Source organism: Chaetodon auriga, chromosome 19, assembly GCF_051107435.1.
Source record: "Chaetodon auriga isolate fChaAug3 chromosome 19, fChaAug3.hap1, whole genome shotgun sequence".
NCBI classification, from domain to species: domain Eukaryota; kingdom Metazoa; phylum Chordata; class Actinopteri; order Chaetodontiformes; family Chaetodontidae; genus Chaetodon; species Chaetodon auriga.
The window spans coordinates 17,353,260-17,372,874 of NC_135092.1; the positions used below are offsets into that span (position 1 = coordinate 17,353,260).

The following is a 19,615-nucleotide window of genomic DNA, read 5'->3' on the forward strand; positions in this document are numbered from 1 at the left end:
CAGAAAGCATAAAGAAACAGGTCGCTGCAGACTGAACGGGCTCAGTGCTGGACAGGGGCCCCGCAGCATGCCTGCACAGTTGTTTTCATGCTGCTCCTGTGCTCTTCACTCTTAGTGAACATGCAGATCGAAGACTTGAGTAAACGCTGCAGCTTTAATGGCAAAGCAGCAGCTTCTAAACATCTTAACAACAAAAACAAGTCTAAATATTTAGCAGCCAAACAATACTAAAATCTCTCAGATGATGACTGGACGGGAGGTGGTTTACAAATGATTGATTTTTATGGTGCAGCTGGAAAACATCTGAGGAGACTCACCACAGTGGAGAAAACCAGCTGTCTAATGTGGTGGAAGTGTTTGGATGTGGGAAGACGTGTATCAACTACATGTTGATAAAGGAGAGGTCCGGCGTCGTGCTGCAGGGGCCCGCCCGAGATTCAGGTTAATGTCAGAGCAGGACAGTGACCTTAAACGGCTTTTTGACTCTTGGAAACATCCATCTTTGGGTTCATAGGAAACGCAAATGTGTCAAAACACTGTGGGAAAATGTTTGTTGCAAAACATTGCAGGAAAGGACCCATAAAGCTTTTGTCACTAAACAATAACATATTAGGCCTGCAAGGCTTTTTAGAGTTGTGTGTACCAGTACCTGTCTGCAGTCTGCCAACGAATACAATCATTTCATCTGTTGTTGGACCTGGCACGTCCAACGTGATCTGCAGCCGCTCACTGCAGAGGGAGAGCGTGCCATCAGTCACAGATAAGTCTGTGAGGGTTTCACCAGTATTTCTCAACATATCTGTGGGTGCTGACACAGAGTTTATGCTCTGCGCTGCCAAAATACTCTCCACCTCTGTGAAAGTGCTGTGAAGCTTTGCTCTGTTGTTGTTTTCGTATTTAAACGTTGTATTTCTGCCAGTTCCACTGCAGCTTGTCTGTTTGTTTTGTTCATTGTTGTTAGCGTTGCTCTGGCTGTTTGATAGGAGCATAGCTGATTGAAAGGTTTAAGTCTGCTAAATAATATGTATACACATATATTTGTCCCAGCAGCATGTTTCTCTTCCAGGCTTGTTAGACTCAGCGATGATATCATCCATTACATCCACGCAGTCCTGACACACATCCTCCACTGTGGGCCTGAGACCTGAGCTGGTGCTGTGCTCCCACTCTGTAAATTCAGTGTCTCTAGTGGAGTGATTCACGTCAAGTAAACATTAGAGGCAGGACGTGCAGCTCAGAGACGGGCTGAGGCACCAGAAACGCCTACTGTGGCTCCTGTTGTTTACCTGCTGAAGAACTCCATTCTGCTTTGTTTTTCTCACTGTTGACATCTGCCTTTTTTATTTGGTAGGTTGCTACAGTATTACACCTTTCTGTACCAGGACTCTGAATGGAATTCATCCATGATAATATTTAGATTACCTCCAGCTCCTCCTACTGTGGCATGTTGAGAATATCTTCCACGAAGCTGAATTGTATGTTGTATGCCATCCAAAAGAAACAGTGAGTAAAAAGTATGCTTTCACCCCACCCGCAGTTTAATCTCCTGACCATCCTAAATGCATATCTCTTATCTCTTAAATCAAACTGGCCAAGTGTGACGGAAGGAAACATGAGAAAAGATTTAAGTCTGCAGATGCAGAAGCATGAAATGAACAGTGCAGCATGAGATTGCACCAGCAGAGGGCGATAAAGAGGAGGAAACGCGCACTTTGCTGCAGTCTCCGTCTCACTTCTCCTCTTTCCGTGTGCGCACATAAACAGGAGTTAACCTGTTGGTCTGTCGCTCCTGCTGCTCTGTGGCTCCCATTCTCTGTCTGCAGCAGCTGGATCTCCTCCTCTCAGCTCTCCGAACAAGCCAGAAGTCTGGATTGTTTCACTTTTCTCCCAGTTTGATTTTGCTGGAATGAAATTTTCCTGAACTGCTGTAATGAGACGTAAGTATATCAGATTTTTGCTTGTGTGGCTGTGTTTTACCTTTCTGTTCCTGGACACCAATTGACATGAAACTGTTGCTGAAGCCTCTGTCCTAGGATCAGTTTGGACTCTTCTCTTGCTGTTGCAGGAGGCTGCATGCCGTGGTGATGAAGTTACCTCCAACACAGGTAGGTGAGAGGTCAGTGGCTTTGCAGTGGATGTCATGCCTGTATTGTAAAATAATGACCTGTTAGTCTGAGCGTTTGATGCTTTAATTGCTGCCATTGGTCAGATGCAGGAAACACATGTTCTGTCAGATATTAATTGATGTGCGTGCATGCTTGTGTTTTCTTTATCCCACTGGACTTATCGGGTCTTTGGCTTCTAGACATTCCGGTAACTCTGATAACAGGCAGGCACTGGCAGGCTCCTCGTACAATAACATGACTTCATTAGCTTGACGAGGCGCTGATTTATTTAAACTCGTGTTTGACACCTTACTGTCCAGGAAAAAAATAGCATTCCCAATGCATATCAGCTTGTTCTCACTTGAAGTCAGAGTAGATCATTTCATTCCTCTAAGAAAAGGAGCATTTGTTTTTTTAGTTCCAGCACTGACAGATTCATGAAACTACATTTTTCTTCCAGTGACCCCCCCAAAAAACAGACCTTTCCTGTCTGACCTGCAGCCAGATATGTAGCATTACCTGCACAGCCACCCCCATCCCCATTACCATCCTTCCGGCAGGCCAACAACATCAGCTCACACAGATGCAAACAAGATGTTTCACTGCCCTCTTCTTTTCATGATCTCTGTACAGCCAAACGTTCTGATTTCCTGAATGGGATGTTGTGTCATCGTTGCAGCTAAGGCCCACACAGGAAGACTCCAGGATTTTGAGACACAGGCCAAAAACTTTCTCCATAAACTGCTGACTCAGGGGCTGTGATCCATTTTCAAATTTAACTCTATAGCACTACGGTGCATGTCTGCGAGTTGTGAACTCACTCTGACCTGCTGAATCAGATAGTGTTCATGTCGATTGCATAGCAGCGAGATGAGGTTAGTGATCATGTTGAGTGTGCTGATGGAAGACAGAGGAGCCCCGCGTGGGCAGGCGTGTTCTTGCATGTGCAGGGAAGTGTATATAAGTCCTTTCCAGCCATGCTTTTTGCTGGTGTTTGTCCTTTACGTTGATGTTTCGTAGGTTATCACACACTTCACATAACACGCATATTTGTAATGCTGCACCCTGACTATTCTGTAATATTATGAACTTGTAGTTATCAATGCATAAATCTCAGGATGGAGGCCTGATACAAACAGTCTTATCTCATGCTGTATTTAAGAGGATTAAATTTCTCAGCCTGGCAGGAGCATGTATGACCTTTGCTTGTTGTAACTTGTCAATGTATCCATGAGACAACCCCGTCCACTCCACCTCCCTCTGTTTCCGGCCATAAGAACAAAGGCCTTTTCATGTGGCTCACTTGACTAGCCAAGAGTGCTTTTCCCACTCTGTTATGCTTGAATTGTAAAGGAATTATATAAACATAATCATAATCGTCCAGTTTTAGTCTTTATTACATCTCTGTGGCTGTAAATTGAAGTTTTAGATGCAGAATCCATCTTAAACAACTCTTTAATCTTATTTTCTTAAAGGAATAGTTCCATATTTGTGGAAATCTATTTATTTGCTTTCTGGCTGAGGGTTAAATGAGAAGATTGATATTACTCTCATGTCTGTATGTTAAATATTAAGGCCACAGCCAGCAGCCGGTTAGCTTAGGGAGCTCAACATAGAGACTGGAAACAGAAGCTGATAATAACACACCTTTCAGCAGCTTTAAAGCTCACTAATTAATGCGTTATATCTCGTGTTTAAAGTGTTCTTGACGAGGCGCAGTGCTTCCTGGAGTCTCCGCTGGTTTTTAGCTGGGCAACTGTTTCGAATCAGGAAACAGTCAATCAAATTGTTGTTTTTACACTTAATCTTTTGTCTGAATTAAACAAATGGGATGTAAGACTTTAATCGGTGAGCTTTAAAAGCGCTGAGAGGCAGATTTTGTCACAAATGAACACATAAGCTAACTGCTTCCTCTTGTTTCCTGTCTTTGTGCTAAGCTAAGCTAACTGGCTTCAGGCTGCACCCTTAAAACAGACTGATATGAGGGTGGTATCAGTCTTCTCATCAAGCTGAAAGGGAGCAGAGAAGCGTGTTTACTTCTGCTGCAATACAAGAAAAACAAAAACAGGACAGTGCTTTGTTTTACAGGTCCATACATGCCTATAATTTTCTGCTGAGTTTCCTGGAAAGAACTTTATAAATTGCTACCAGTTGTTGATAAAATGCAGGGAGTGTTCAATTGGTAAACAACCAAAGTATCTGGGAGAAGGAGTGCAGTGTATCATTGTCATCGCTGACCACATACGACTTCCTCGTGTCTCAGAAACACCTAACGTTACATAATCCATAAAACATGGCTATTGTTAGTACTCTGGATACTATACTGGATTTTAGTTCTTTTTTTTGTCAGTACTTGTAATTTATTGATTCCTGCTGGGATGTAAAGAGCATTTCAACAAATATACCAAAAGATGCCTCTAATTACCTACTGTAGCTTTAAACGCCAAGTTGGTGTCACCTCGACTCAGCAAGAAAGCAAATCAACATGTATGAAGGGTAATGTTTGCTAGCAGTGAAGGATGAATGAATATTTTCTTTGGTTTAAATTGAGCGTTTTGTTAAGGAAAATCTTCTGGAGACCAACAACTGCTTTTACACTCAACACAGTTAATTAATTTAACTATTTGTATGAGCTTCGTCTCTATTTCCCCCCAAATTTGGACCAAATTACAGTTATATCGAAGAAAGTTTCCAGAAATGGATCTTCTCTTTTTCATATTTTTTTAAAGTTGTTAATAATTTTGACAAAAGTCCAATTTTTTTCCAAAAACAAGAACTGCACTGGGAACAGGACTTAAATTGCATGACCTCACCTTAATGGCAGATGTCTTTTGTTTTTTATTGTTTTTTGTTTTTTTAATAAAAGCGGTTCCCGAAGGCTCAATCTGAGACTTAACGTTTGGCTAAAAGACAAATGTTTTTACAGCATAGAAATACAGAGGTGCTGATCCAATCTTATGCCAAGACAGATGTTTTTGTCTGTGAACTCACAGGAAGTGCAGGAAGCAGAGTGTCGAGTCAATATTTGAGCTGTTTCTTCAATTTCTAACAAAGCCAAGGGTTCATACGTGATCCACCTGAATGACTTTACGTGTTTCTCACGGTGTTTGACATGAGTTCTTCTTGTTTTCCACAGTGAACCCATGCTGCTATTTGCCCTGTCAGCACTGGGGCGTGTGTGTGAGGTATGGGGAAGACAAGTACGAGTGTGACTGCACTCGTACCGGCTACTACGGGGAAAACTGCACCGTCCGTGAGTCCACCTATCCTCATGAGACCAGCTCTCATATCCTCCCTTATTATTGCATGTTTAAGGAATTTGAAGCATTCTGCTGTTCTTTTGTGCATCAGACAGGGGGCTTAGATGGTGGGCTGATGAAAAAGATTGTTTCATTTTGTTGTCGTTAAATCAGGAAATAGAGCATCATAACTCTTGGCTCACATAGTTAGGACTCCTCGTCTAGACCCAAATATTTGGAAAAAAAAAAAATTGGAGGAACAGCCCGAAAGAGACCAGCTGGATCAGAGCAGCCTCTGCTGATCTCTTTACTGAACCACCTACTAACAAGGAACGCTCACACACTGTAGTCCTTAATCAGAAGTGATGGATGTAGCTGGCAGTTATGTAGTTACGTCACACTCACTGGGCATAACATCAATTAACCATTGGTCTGATTGTGCTGAGAGAAAAAAGAAAGAAGGAGTGGGAGGAAAGGGAAGAAAAAGACAAGCAATGCCGGGAAAAGGGGAAATGGGACTGAGCGATAACATTTACTTTAGAATAACAGTTTCACCTCTTAGACAGTAGAATAGCCACACATGTAGCCTATTATACACGAAGAAAATCCGTTACGGGATATCTTTATGGAGCTTCAGGATTTTAAAGAGGGTCACTGAGAGGGTACAGAGGTCACTGAACACTTTCCACCACCTTTGATACAGTGTTTTCATATTTCTCTGTTAAAACAGCTACGACCAGCATTTTTCTACTAGCAGTGTATCAGATCACAATGAGTGAAAGGGTGAACCAACAGTGAATTATCGCTCCATCTGCAGCCTCTTCAGGAGTTGGTGGAGACCAAAAACAAAGCAAACAGAGCCAATGCATTTACAGCAGATATGCAGGTGGGGGCGCTGTGGGTAGTTGTGTTGACAAGTCGTAGTTGTCAAGCGTGACTTTAACACTGTGCAAGTGGAGGATAAAGCTCCAGACACATGCAAGAGGCTGATGTAGTTAACAAGAACAAAATCTCGAGCAAAAATCTATTCAAAAAAGCCTCCGACTGGAAGAGCAAAAGTGCCGACTCACTTGCAGGTTTTAGGACTCATTCCTGCTGCACCGGATTACTGCAGTCAATTATTAGTCTATTAGTCCAATCAGATCATGGCTCAGTCTCTCAGAACCAATTGAGGACTCTGATTTTTCACCCACCCCCAGGTCAGTCCCGCCTACATTAGTTAACATTTACTGGTTATATTTGAGACCTAAATATGCTAGTGTTGGCTAACAAGGTCGCCATATTAACTTAAAAGAAGATGATAATAATTCAATTAGCACAGACCAGCTGGCTCACAGCAAGCCTGGAGCCTGGATTTTTGGACCCTGGAGCAGTCGGCCTCTTTGCCTGGTTGGTGATCCAGCTTTGCCCCCAGGATGCTAAAATTCCTAGACTGATAATCAGACTGAAATGCCATTTCGTTTCACTTCATTCAGTGAATTCAGTGAAGAGGGTGGCGACTCACAGGTCTGGAACGAGGCTGTGAAATCAAAGCCAAGCCTGCTGAGTGTGCTGGTGGGCTGTGAGATAATGACTGACTCTATCCAGAGTGAATTTCCACTGTAGATTCCCAGCAGCCCTGATTTTCCGTAACAAGATTGTTTTTTTCATGTGTCCTCCCACCACAGCCGAGTTTTGGACCAGAGTGCGTCACTTGTTGAAGCCCAGCCCAGATGCGGTGCATTACATTCTCACCCATTTCCGCTGGCTGTGGGACATCATCAACTACACCTTCCTACGGGACGTTCTCATGAGGCTGGTTCTAACAGGTCCAGAATCAGCTGTTCATCCAGATATTCACTGAGGGCTGTCACATATTCAATGTGTCTAATCACCTTTTATTTTTTTATGAACAGCTAGGTCCAACCTAATACCCAGCCCTCCAACCTTCAACTCGAAATATGGCTACCTCAGCTGGGAATCCTACTATAATCTCAGCTACTACACCCGGATTCTGCCCCCAGTGCCAGAGGACTGCCCTACACCACTGGGGGTCAAAGGTTAGTCACTCATTTATATCGAGTTTAAAGCTGCATTAATTAATATTTGATAAGTGCAATGTGAAAGGTGTCACTTTTAGGGACAAACCCACAGAGATTTAGAAGCCAATGCGTCCGTTACCCTCAGCTCTATGGAGCACTTTAGCATTTTTCACCTCTAGTTTTCTCATCCATCCTGTTTCTAGCAACAGCAGGCCGCTGTTTTCAGCTCTGATAAATGAGCGCTGCACGCTACCTGCTTAGTAATAAAGGCAAACAGACGCAGTTACAGCTAGCTGGCGAACTTGGTGGAACGTTTATCAGATAAGGAGTCAAATATTTCTATCAGGAGTTGGTGGAGGGCAAAACGAAGCTGAAAGGAGAGTGAATGTTGGACAGAATCACGGCTCCAGATGAATGCTAGAGCTGCTCTGTATCTGCTGCATGTGTTTAAATTTAAACATCTGTTTTTTGAGTGATATTTATTTATCACACTGACTATTGAATCCCAATACTTTTTGTTGGTAGCATAAATTAGAAAAAGATCTCCTGGGAAAATGAAGGCTGGCTGGCGATCCATGTCTGGCTGGCACTGTTTCTCTCTGCTTTCGTGTCTCCATTCTAAACTTAATGAATGAATGAACTCAGACTTTTTCTCCTAATGTTTTCTTCTCCTCCCTCCTCCACCCCGACACTAATCCCTGCTGTTACTATAGTGACTGCATTTCTTGTTTGGGCAAAGCAACTCAAACTCTGTTATTACTCCACATGAAATGACAATTTCACTTCACCTTTTTGGCGAATGTGCTTCTTTCTTCTCTCTTACTTCCAAAGTGGTGTTGATCAGTTCGCCACCATTGTGACCCTGTGTTTTTGGTCATTGCTGAACTCTGAGGGAAGCGGACAGTGATCAGCGATCGTGACAAAACTTTCCACCGCTGCTGAATTTTGCTATTATAATGCGTTATGAGGTGGACGTGTGTGACAGCATCAATAATATGTGATCCAGAAGACGTCTGTTGCTCAGTGTTGTTTCAGAAGAAGCTGAACTTAAAACGATGACTGACCTTGGAGGGTTCAGAAGTGCAGCGTGATGTGTGATCTGTGTCTGGGCTGTTTTCACAGACACGCTGCTTCAGTATTATGACTAGAGGCGTGGTGTATCTGTGTGTTGCCCTTTGCTGCGTATGACGGTGTGATTTTTTCCTGTTCAGGCAAAGCTGGGCTGCCTGACCCTGAGCTGCTGGTTGAGAGGCTGCTGAAGAGAAGGACGTTTCGACCCGACCCCCAGGGCTCCAACCTCATGTTCGCCTTCTTTGCGCAGCACTTCACGCACCAGTTCTTCAAGACCTATAATCGCATGGGTCTGGGCTTCACTAAGGCTCTGGCACATGGGGTTAGTCCATTTAGAGCTTGTCTAAAGTCTGACATTTTGGGAAATTGCCTCATGTGCTTTCTTGCTGCAAGCTAACTTAGCACAAACAGTGGATCCCAACTAAAGCTAGCCCTGTTCACAGTTTTTGTGCTAAGCTAAGCTAACCAGCTACTGGCAGTGGCATCATGTTTAAAGTGAGAATGGTATCAAACTTCGAAGTCTTAAAAAATACTGTCTCACTACTATGGCAAGCTACTTAAAATGGATGTAACTGAGAGTTTTTACTCTCAAACGGCCCAGTGCAATAGGCCGCTAATTCCTCAGATCAGTTGTGTCGGTTAGAAAAAGCCTCACAGTATTCAGCACCAGTGATGCTTTGCCATTGTAGACAGTAACAATTTGTTCTTATACTTTGAATTAATGCTTGAGTGGATACAGATTGCAAAAATAAAAACACGTGGTGACAGCTCTGCATTGTGTCAATCATAATATGACCAGCTGGTGTTTAGCCATGCCTTTATTTATTTCCCCTCATTCTGGCTTCATTTTTTTGTCTCGTCCTGTGACGCAGGTGGACGCAGGGCACGTTTATGGAGACAACCTGGCACGTCAGCTTCATCTCAGGCTTCACAAAGACGGAAAACTCAAGTATCAGGTGAAAGAAGCAAAACGAGCACAAAGAATTGTCTCAGCATGCTGATCAAGACTGGAACAAATCATTTCTGTAACAAGACCAGAGTTGTGCAATTGTCATAAATCAAATAGACATGTTAGCCGTGCACAGTGCTGACAATATTTTAGCATTTCACTTAATCTGCTAGTTTTGACTTTATCATTATTTCTGAGAAACATCTGCCAAAAGTTATAGATGTAAATATACTTAACATGCTGTCAGCAGTGCAATGGAGTAAGAGTCATGTATAATCATTAACTATTCTTTTCCCCATCAGTTAATTGATGGTGAGATGTACCCTCCCTCTGTCGCTGATGCACCCATTAAGATGAACTACCCCCCTGGGACCCCCCCTGAGGCTCAGATGGCTATTGGTCAGGAGGTGTTCGGCCTCCTCCCTGGTTTGGGAATGTATGCCACGCTGTGGCTGAGGGAGCATAATCGAGTATGTGACATCCTGAAGGCTGAGCATCCCACCTGGGATGATGAGCAGCTTTTCCAGACCTCACGCCTCATCATCATTGGTGAGCCCCCATTTTCAATCATTATGATAAGCTAAGCTAACAGGCAGCTAGTTGAAGTTTCATATTTAAGTAACAGATATGAGGGTGGTATCAGCCGATGTCACCATTCCTTCAATACATTTATATGTATGTTTTTTATCTGTTTGTCTAGAACTAGTGAACTTCTTTAAAAAAAAAAAACTGTATGTGTCAGCACACCTCTCCATAAGCTCATGGATGATTGTTTTATTTGAGTCAGCTTGAGTTTGAACCTGCGCTGTCATGACTCAGTTTGAGTTGGGTGCTTTAACGTTAATCTGCCTGCCCTCCCTCTTTGTGTCTCTGCACGTTTCTCTCAGGTGAGACAATAAGGATAGTGATAGAGGAGTACGTGCAGCACCTCAGCGGATACCTGCTGCATTTGAAGTTCGATCCCACCCTGCTGTTTAACTCCCAATTCCAGTATGGGAACCGTATCGCGCTGGAGTTCAGCCAGCTCTACCACTGGCACCCCTTGATGCCTGACACCTTCTTCATTAACGGAGATGAACTTTCATACACACAGTTCCTCTTCAACACTTCTGTTGTCACACACTACGGCATTGAGAAGCTGGTGGATGCCTTCTCTCGGCAAGTTGCCGGCCAGGTAGCAAACCACAGACAACATAATAATTACTCAGGAATTCCTGGAGTTATAACTAGCCCTTAGTTAGACAGTAACTATGGGATAGAGTCTGCAGTATTGCTCACTTCAAATATGCATGCAAAGTGCTTTTTTGCATTCACACTTTCTGTTTTGCAATGAGATGACAGCTACAAAAATGTCTTACACACTGAACAGAAACAAATATTAATGTTGTTTTTGGGTTGCCACATACAGATTTGTATGTACCGAATGAGTCTTTATGTACAGTACATCATTACATTTGCAAGCCTACATCACAAATGCAGACAAATCAAAGCACAGCCACATGAGCTGTCCAGCACCACAGAGAAATGGAAAAAACAAAAATAGGGAATATCTTTAAAACATGTTCATGTCTCCCTGAAGCTATTTCATATCCAATGTTTTATCTTTCTCCTTTGTCCTACAGATTGGCGGTGGCCATAACATCAATGCTGTGGTGACCAAAGTCGCTGTGGGGACCATAAAGGAGTCCCGCCAACTCCGCATGCAGCCTTTCAACGAGTACAGGAAGCGTTTCAACCTTAAGCCGTACACATCATTCAGAGAGTTCACGGGTAAGAGAAACCATGTTGTGTACAGACCAGACAGCACGAAGCGCAACCTTCGAAGTGTCAGATTTATGACTTTAACAAGTCCATGAGAGCAGCTGAATATGCATTCTTGGAATAAATGACATCTGCTCCCTTTCAGGTCATTTTTTTAAAGACTTTTCGCCATTGCTATCAATAGCTGTTACAATGTCTTCCATTGCTATCCTCGGAAGGGTAACTTGGACAGTTAGGTATAAAATATGATGGAGAATAAAACCCACTTGATAGTGATAGTAAAAGTCAGATAGAATAAGGATGAAAATAAAGACAATGTATAACATGAGATGGAAAATGAAATGACAGAATAATAAAATAAAGGTCAGCTAACATTGGTGCTTTTAGCTAAATGCTAATGTCAGCATGCTAACATGCTCATAATGACAATGCTAACGAAAGGTATAATGCTTATTGTGTTCATCATCTTAGTTTAGCATGTTAGCATGCTAATATTTGCTAATTAGCACTTAACACAAAATACAGCTGAGGCTGATGGAAATAACATTAACTTTGCAGGTATTTGGTCATAAATCAAAGTATTGTACAAACTGGAAGTTTGATCTGATGATGATGTTGGATGAAAAGTATAGAGTAAAGTAAAGTAAGTAATCTGTCAAACAGTTGATATTTAATTCTGGACCAAAGCGGTGGCCCGACTGATCCTATGAATAAGTCCTCTGTGCACTGTATTGTAGATATTTTTATTAACTGTCTACACTCATGGTTTCCGTTTGCAGATAACGAGGAGATAGCTCGCGAACTGGAAGAGTTCTACGGTGACATTGACGCTCTTGAATTTTATCCTGGTATGATGTTGGAGAAAACAAGAGCGGGCTCCATATTTGGAGAGAGCATGGTGGAGATGGGGGCCCCCTTCTCCCTGAAAGGTCTTCTTGGAAACCCTCTATGTTCGCCAGATTACTGGAAGCCCAGCACCTTTGGAGGCAAAGTTGGCTTTGATATAGTAAACTCTGCCACGCTGAAGAGGCTGGTTTGTCTAAACACCAAGATGTGTCCGTATGTGGCATTTAGAGTACCGCTGGAGGAGCAGTCACAAAGAGGGGCTGATGACAGTAAAGTAAGGACTGATGAGCTATGACCCCTTGCAGACCACAGAAGGTTATGGATTGAGATCCCTAAATGAAGGTAAAAGGGGCTGCTGCTGTTCACACTGTCCAGTAATAATGTAATGTCTGTAGATTTATTTTAAACAAAGTGATTGCATTGCAATGTAACCATTAATTGAAATAAAACTATAAACACAAAGTGAATTATTTTTCATTATTTTTCTTACCCACTGCTTCGTGTGAATCCAGTATTTCTTTTGGCTTTAGACTGAATACCGATGGGAACAGAAGAGACTCACTATGTCCATTTTCAATGAACAGACAGCACAGCAAGGTTTAAAAAGGATGGTCACCTGATAGCTTAGAACATTTGTGTATATTAGGATACATATTTGATTTTGAGTGAACCCATTTCTCTTATTGGTATCATGGTACTTTTTGTAAACATATATTTAATAAAGGAGTAATGATGAAGTGACTTAAGAGTAACGGTAGTAGTATAAGCAGTATATCATATTTCATAGTCATATTGCCCTCTAGCTGTGAAAGTGAAAACTGCACAATGAATCTTGCAGTATATTCCCACATTTCCTACGTCAGTGGGATGAGCCATGGTATCGTGTTACCTTTACGTGCTCTCAGTAAAGTCCAAATTTACATTTAAGTTACTTCAATATTCTACTTTCAAATACTAATTTAGATGGCAATAGCGTCGGAATGAACTGTGCAGCTCAGCAACTGTAAATGGCTGCGCTTTGGTTGAGTTATTTGATTGTAACAAAAAATGAAGGGAAAATCGGACAAAACACACCAAAGACACATCTCACACTAAGTAACACTGATTGCTGACGCCGCTTTCAGTGTGTCTACACCATGAATATAGCCCAAGTGGCAATTTAAACGTAAATCTCGGCTTTCTTTGCGTTTAATTTTCAGAAGTACGACGTCTCCGTGGTAATTGAATGCGTCATACTTAGGTAGAGTGGCTCTCGGCAGCTAAACTAGCAGATTAACAGGAGGGGACAGTGAGAACTGGCGATATTTTGCTTCAGTCAATCGATCATATATCTAGGTAAGATCAAAATCAATCATTCATACGTCAGTTAAGGGACATTTCTATACTTTTATAGCTGTGTATGAAGTTGGAGTCGAGGTAAATGTAACCGTTACTGGGTTTATGCTAGCTAATGTTTATTGGTGGTCACAGGAAGTCAGTGTAACACAGCTCAGTTAGCTAACGCTAATCTAGCTCACTTCCACAAACGCTTGCAGTTCCTGCCGGTTCGGCCCGTGTCCTTCTTAATAAACAAGCGTATTGGATTGTCTCTGTTCTCTGTCCAGTGGCGTGTAGACAGGTGAATAAATAGTAATACCCATTAACGTCTTGCTTGCTAACTAGCTGATTTAGCTAGCGATCGCTGCTGTCTCTCTGGCAGGGATTCTCAGTTCAACGTCAGGTGTGCGCTGTAGGCCTTCGCTCCTACTGTTTACATGAATTGGAGACATTATATTTTAGGGTAGTGGAGAATTATTGTTTTGTTTTGTCACCAAATTGCAACTAAACTGAAGAAAAGAGCTGTACGCAGTGGTTAGACGTAGTATCATCTTCCACTTTGGTGCCCAAAGTGAGGGATTTATCAAGGGCATCTGCCTCTGAGTTTCTCCATCTGTGCACATGAGTTGGCTTACATACGGCTCAGTGCATCATTAAAGGCCTTTCAGTCCAAGTTTTGTAAATTGACACACTTATTATAAGCTATGTATAGTGTAGATGTCCTATTTTTGAAATAAGCCCTTTCTAACCGGGCTGTGACAGCTTGTATGGCGGTCAGTTTGGATTATCATGCTCCACTTCTTAATATGATCTGCCAGACTATTCTGAGACAAAACTGTTGTTAATCTGTAGAGGTTTTATTTATGAGGCTGTAAAGATTAAGCAAATGGCAGTGTTGTCTTAATTGCAATGCTCATGACAATTATCAAATTACCAAACATGATGGAGGTTGGTGTCCTTCTTTAAATACAGTCTGTGAATATAAGGAATAAATGCATAAGATTAGTTTATATTATTATTACTCAATGCACATACTTTCCTCTGCAAGCTGTACAAAGCTGAAGGATGAGCTCTCAGCCATGTTAATCAACACAAACCTAATGATGTCACCTCATATGAGAGCACTGAGCTCAGTCCGGACAAACTCGTTTTAGTGAAGTGAATCGACGCCCTCATCTAACACCTGAATAGCTGCTGCCCTCAGGTGAGCCGTTGTGATGACGACTCTGGATGACAAAATTCTGGGAGAGAAGCTGCAGTACTACTACAGCAGCAGTGAGGATGAAGGCAGCGACAATGAGGAGGAGGAGGGGGAGAACAAGACCATCCGGGACGCTAACGTCGATGAGCCAGAGATAGACTACAGCGCAGATGGGAGTGCTGTCAACACAGGTACTGATACAAGCACGTACACACCATGTAAGACCACCGTGTATCATTTTGTTTAGGCTGATAAAATTTTTGGTAAATACAAAATATTTGAGTAATGCATTGAAATGTGTGGTTATAAAGTGGGTTTAGAAAACGACTACACTGTATGAACATACAGTAGTACTTCTTCAGGGCATAGTACATGTAGTTTCCGTGATGACAGTGATGCTGGTTATTCTTACTCAGGACCAAAGGGTGTCATCAATGACTGGAGGAAGTACAAGCAGCTGGAGGTGGAGCAGAAACAAGAGCAGAAGAACGAGATGGAAAGACTGATCAAGAAGCTGTCGATGACCTGCCGCTCGGACCTCGATTTGGAAAAAGACAAAGAGAAACAGAAAGAGCTGCAGGACAAAATACAAGGCAAAGTAAGTAGGAAGTGGAATCCCTGCACCGTCATCCTCTACTTTCTGGCCTCTATTTTTACACAGTCTAATTACTAATTCACAGTCTACTTCTAGTTATAATTAGAAGTGAACTGAGTGACACACTTGATTTCACTTTGCATCAATGCACCTGCCAACTATTTGACACATACGCTTGTCTTAATGTCCCGAGAAACAGGTTTTTCTTTCTGGTAGAGTTGTTAATAGCCAGTTAAGAGACCAGTAATCTAACAGTTCAGAATAAAAAAGGGGTTAATTGGAGCACCTGTAAAAGATGTGGCCCTTGAGATTGCTCTTATTAAAGGAAGATTACAATATTATGGGTACTGTCCTTCTAGGGTCCGTAGTCCTCAGTCATTCACAAGCAAGGATGGAGCGAGGTTCACCACTTTGTGAACACATGATTGTATAAAGGATGTTACTACATGGACTCAGGAACACTTCTGTCAATAGAAGCTGTTTGTAAATGTTATTAATGTTTTACAGATGTCCTGACTTTTGGGATCAGGGTTGTAGATGCATCTTCACCATACTCTGCAAGAAAGCAGCAACCAGCAGCTACCTGTAACTATTCTCCTCTCTGTCTGCCCCACAGATGACCATGCAAGAGTACAACATGCTCCAGCAAGAAGAGGATGATGAAGACTTCCTCCAGCATTACCGTATGCAGCGCATTGAAGAGATGCGGCGTCAGCTCTGCCGTGGCAAACGCTTTGCGCAGGTCTATGAGCTGAACAGCGGAGAGGACTTCCTGGAGGCTTTGGACAAGGAAGACAAAAGCACACTGGTCATGATCCACATCTACGAGCCGGATGTCCCGGGCTGTGAGGCCATGAGAGGCAGCCTGCTGTGTCTGGCTCAGGAATACCCGCTGGTCAAGTTCTGCAGCGTCCGCAGCTCGGCCATCAGCACCAGCGCACTGTTCAGAGACAGCGCTCTGCCGGCTCTGCTCGTTTACAAAGGAGGGGACCTGATCGGTAACTTTGTGCGCCTCACAGACCAGCTCGGGGAAGACTTCTTTGCTGTAGACCTGGAGGCCCTGCTGCAGGAGTACGGCCTGCTGCCTGACAAGCCCGCCATCGTCCAGAAGACGGTTCGCAATGGAGCCATCATACAGAATACCGTGAGCGATGAGGACTCTGACCTTGATATAGACTAGAGCCATAATATATAACATTTATTATATGCTTGGAGAAGTTGAATACACAGTCTGCATGGACTATAGATCACTTTTATGTGTGTGGACCCCCGTAGTGATGACGGACTGAGCCAGGATTTCCATTTTACTACTCACACAGCATCATACAACCAGCATTGAAGCCAAAAGTAAATGCACACAAACCAGAGTTTCATCATCACATCATTCCACAGTTAACATGAGTTAAATTTACTGTAGTAAGAGTAAATCCTAGCCATTATCAATATCGAGAACATGTTGTTAGACACAGCGAGAATGATGTAGGTGTTTAGTTCAATGTTTTGTTGGAGCTATGACTGTCAGCTATTTATTCCTTGTGTTAAGACACATTTCCCTGTTTTGTTCCATGTGCATCCTCGTCGTATTAAATGTGTTCCACTCTGTAGAAAACGAAACCTTCAGCCCAGACTTGACTTTAAGTTAATTTTCTAACTTTTATATGTGCTGTACCATTTCAAATAGTGGGAAAAATAAACAAATGTTTGGACTCACTGCCTGTTGTGTCTTTGTTTATCTGAGTTCAAGGTACGAATGATGGACAATAAAACAACAAGGAGCTCAGGAATGTTGAAGATATTTCCCTCAGGAGGGAAAAAAACAGAGCTAAGAAGGGATCAATTGAAGATATTTGTTGTCTGACCAGAAACACAATTAATGCTGATGTTTCTCTGTACATGTTGGATGTGTACAGACAACTTTCACCAACACGTTCAACAGTTTTATAAATTCATAATTGATCAGTTTCTTCTGATCACAGCTTTAATATCATTTTTCCATTCAGCAGGTCAACATTAAGTCAACAGCATTTCATCAATCAAAGGTCAAACATCAGGCTGCAGAGTTCATCTCATGTGTAGCCATTTATTGTGTTCACAGATGAGCTCAAATGAATAGTATTTACACACATTACGGAGCTTTTTTCACAGCAGACATTTTGACTTAATGTTCATTCACCCTTAGTGTTAATAGTTCCACCTGTGCTTTTTCCTGCTGCGACAAGTCAAAACCTGCTGTGAATAAGGTCTGCGTACAATTACTTGAAAAATACTCATAAAAGTTGCAGTTTCATTTCTTGACTTCCTGAAATCTGGACTTTGGGTACACTGAGTACCTTTTCTGTATGTGCTTAATTCCTACAATCATCACTATCATAACAATAAAAACAATTCCTTTGTAAGTATTTGATAGATTAAAAAAAAGATTATAAAGCCTCCTAAGGCAAATTGTGATTTTTGGGCTATATAAATAAAATTTGACTCGACTTCTCTAACGTGCTGTAACAGAGTTTCCTCTGTGACGATACACCAGCATCAACAGGCTCCTTTCCACTTCAGTAAATTCCCCAGAGGTGATTGATCGAACACAGATTGTGGATTGGTCAACTCTCCCAATCCTGCCCACTCAATAATCACTCGGAACAGGACGAGCCAGGGCTGCAGCTGATCTCTGTAACCGCATCAAAGCTCACTATTCAGGTATTAGTTTGTGTATCTTACACTCGTCACCACCGGCCTGACATTACATTGTTTGAAAAACTGAGCGACATCGACATCAGCTGCTGTGGGCGTTAGGCTAATGTAGCCTACAAAGAGCTCGTCATCATCAGCAGCAGCAGGGTGAGACAGGGTGAGGTCAGCAGCAGGAGGGTCGTTTCTTCATGGAGGCGAGCAGCTGAGCCGTGCAGCTCATGTGCACAGAAGGCATGCTCCAACAGCAGATGGGTCTCTGCGCTGATGCCTGGCAGGAAGGCAGAAATCAGTCACACCTTCTCATAACTACTATTGGTGTTCAGCAAATATGGCAGAGCTGATTAACAAAAACATTTCTTCGTCCCTCTGGTGCTTGCATGACCCGTGAGCCTAACTGCAGCATACATGGCCATGAAATCAATGCCAACTAATGGTATGGGCTCTGCCACAACTTGTACGCTCAATGCAGTGAATCTGCTCGAAGCTTTTCGCAACTGCTGCTTGAATCTGTCCGTCATGATACGCACCGTGCTCCGACCATTCGTCCCACAGGTGCTGGACGTCCTCATCGTGATGTTCGTGGTGCTCGTGGTGATCTTGGTCTGTGTTAAACACACAGAAGGGAAATGTCAAGACGAAATATGACTTCAGCACTTCAGACCAACGCATGAAAAGTCAGTTACAGACAGCATGAAGCGCGTCAGGCCTCTGGGTGAAGTCAGACAGCTAACAAAGAGAAAGCTATGTGAGAACATGAATGAGGGATGAAGGGATGAAGTGACAACAGACACAAACAGGATATGACAGGAATGAAAGGAGAGAGCAGACAGCTGATTTGACCTTGGGGGCCAAACATTTCAGAAAATGCACCAGAGGGCAAATATTCGATATCTAAGCAGTGCATGCCTTTGCACTACTTCTACTTTAACTTAAATTGTTCAGTCTTTTTTGGGTCTTCATTGAGTGCAACGTTAAAACCAGTCAGATTTCTTGTATGTTCACACATACTGTGCCAATAAAGCAGATTCTGATTCTGATTCTTGTGATTAAACTCTATGAAATCAGAAAATAATGCCAGGTAATGTGTAATACTGTGTTTTTCAGGATGGTGCAAAGGTTTTATTAAAACAAGACAAACACTGTTTGACATAAAAATAAAACTGCCAGTGAATGATTAACAGTTACTACTTTGAATACTGTTGAATATTTCAGTGTTCCTAATTAAGCTGTATGTCGCACCCAATATGACTTTCAAGTCCTACTAAAATGTTTTAACTCATATGTGTATTAATACCGCATAAATAAAAGTTAAACTCAGTACCATTTGAGTGATGCCAGAGCATCCGTTTGAGTTCCCTGAGGGCTTGGGTGAGGTTCTCCAGCTGGTCGTGAAGGTGGATATTCTCCTCGATCAGTGCATGAATTGTATCCTGCAGTTCAAAGCTCCGACTTTGCAGGACCAGCAGAGCCAAGGACACGAGGACAAGCGCCGGCCTTAGTCCCCTCATAGCGACCACAGCACACAGACTATCACATCCTCACACACACCAACCCCTCTCAGGTACGTCCATGTGAAAGAGATGCACTTCACTGCGGCAATGACTGGTGCGGTACACGTTATCAGCTTTGACTCAAGGGGAGGTGACAACAGTTTGTTCTTTCTTTCCAAAGCCATGAGTGGAAAGCTGCCAGTGGGCCGCTTTAAAATCTATCCGATGTTTCTACATCAGTGGTCACAGTGACTAAAGCAACAGAGGCCCTGTTTGCTCCAGTATAATCTCACCAAATGAGAATAATATGCTTAAAATCTAGACTGTGCAGA

General features: G+C 42.6%; 3 protein-coding genes across 5 annotated transcripts; 2 read left to right on the top strand and 1 right to left on the bottom strand.

Moving 5' to 3' along the window:
* The first annotated feature begins 1,739 nt into the window (after positions 1 to 1,739).
* LOC143337936 (prostaglandin G/H synthase 1-like) lies at positions 1,740 to 12,457 on the top strand. 2 transcript variants are annotated; one of them, XM_076757953.1, is made up of 11 exons: positions 1,740 to 1,937; positions 2,022 to 2,105; positions 5,242 to 5,358; positions 7,012 to 7,152; positions 7,240 to 7,383; positions 8,577 to 8,758; positions 9,309 to 9,392; positions 9,688 to 9,934; positions 10,273 to 10,559; positions 11,008 to 11,155; positions 11,926 to 12,433. In XM_076757953.1, the coding sequence occupies exons 1-11, from the start codon at positions 1,931 to 1,933 to the stop codon at positions 12,285 to 12,287; spliced, it is 1,803 nt and encodes a 600-aa protein (XP_076614068.1). In that variant the 5' UTR covers positions 1,740 to 1,930; the 3' UTR covers positions 12,288 to 12,433. The 2 variants fall into 2 exon arrangements, with proteins under 2 accessions (XP_076614068.1, XP_076614069.1); XM_076757954.1 differs by having other exon boundaries at positions 1,753 to 1,937; positions 2,066 to 2,105; positions 11,926 to 12,457.
* A 770-nt stretch (positions 12,458 to 13,227) lies between these two features.
* On the top strand, positions 13,228 to 16,816 carry pdcl (phosducin-like). Of its 2 annotated transcripts, none has more exons than XM_076757955.1 (4): positions 13,228 to 13,327; positions 14,514 to 14,701; positions 14,927 to 15,108; positions 15,722 to 16,816. In XM_076757955.1, the coding sequence occupies exons 2-4, from the start codon at positions 14,527 to 14,529 to the stop codon at positions 16,283 to 16,285; spliced, it is 921 nt and encodes a 306-aa protein (XP_076614070.1). In that variant the 5' UTR covers positions 13,228 to 13,327; positions 14,514 to 14,526; the 3' UTR covers positions 16,286 to 16,816. The 2 variants fall into 2 exon arrangements, with proteins under 2 accessions (XP_076614070.1, XP_076614071.1); XM_076757956.1 differs by having other exon boundaries at positions 13,232 to 13,327; positions 14,501 to 14,701.
* A 349-nt stretch (positions 16,817 to 17,165) lies between these two features.
* LOC143338318 (uncharacterized) lies at positions 17,166 to 19,602 on the bottom strand. The gene is made up of 3 exons (XM_076758624.1): positions 19,115 to 19,602; positions 18,321 to 18,395; positions 17,166 to 18,061 (listed from the first exon to the last, which is right to left on the bottom strand). The coding sequence occupies exons 1-3, from the start codon at positions 19,299 to 19,301 to the stop codon at positions 17,907 to 17,909; spliced, it is 417 nt and encodes a 138-aa protein (XP_076614739.1). The 5' UTR covers positions 19,302 to 19,602; the 3' UTR covers positions 17,166 to 17,906.
* Positions 19,603 to 19,615: the final 13 nt, after the last annotated feature.

Coding starts and splice junctions, on each gene's coding strand:
- LOC143338318 (XM_076758624.1), bottom strand. CDS start 19,301: ATGAGGGGACTAAGGCCGGCGCTTGTCCTCGTGTCCTTGGCTCTGCTG. Junction 18,396..19,114: donor GCTCTGGCATCACTCAAATG/GTACTGAGTTTA, acceptor TGTTTAACACAG/ACCAAGATCACCACGAGCAC. Junction 18,062..18,320: donor GGACGAATGGTCGGAGCACG/GTGCGTATCATG, acceptor CCTTCCTGCCAG/GCATCAGCGCAGAGACCCAT.
- LOC143337936 (XM_076757953.1), top strand. Junction 2,106..5,241: donor TGAAGTTACCTCCAACACAG/GTAGGTGAGAGG, acceptor TGTTTTCCACAG/TGAACCCATGCTGCTATTTG. Junction 9,935..10,272: donor CTCACGCCTCATCATCATTG/GTGAGCCCCCAT, acceptor CGTTTCTCTCAG/GTGAGACAATAAGGATAGTG.
- pdcl (XM_076757955.1), top strand. CDS start 14,527: ATGACGACTCTGGATGACAAAATTCTGGGAGAGAAGCTGCAGTACTAC. Junction 14,702..14,926: donor TGGGAGTGCTGTCAACACAG/GTACTGATACAA, acceptor ATTCTTACTCAG/GACCAAAGGGTGTCATCAAT. Junction 15,109..15,721: donor AGGACAAAATACAAGGCAAA/GTAAGTAGGAAG, acceptor TCTGCCCCACAG/ATGACCATGCAAGAGTACAA.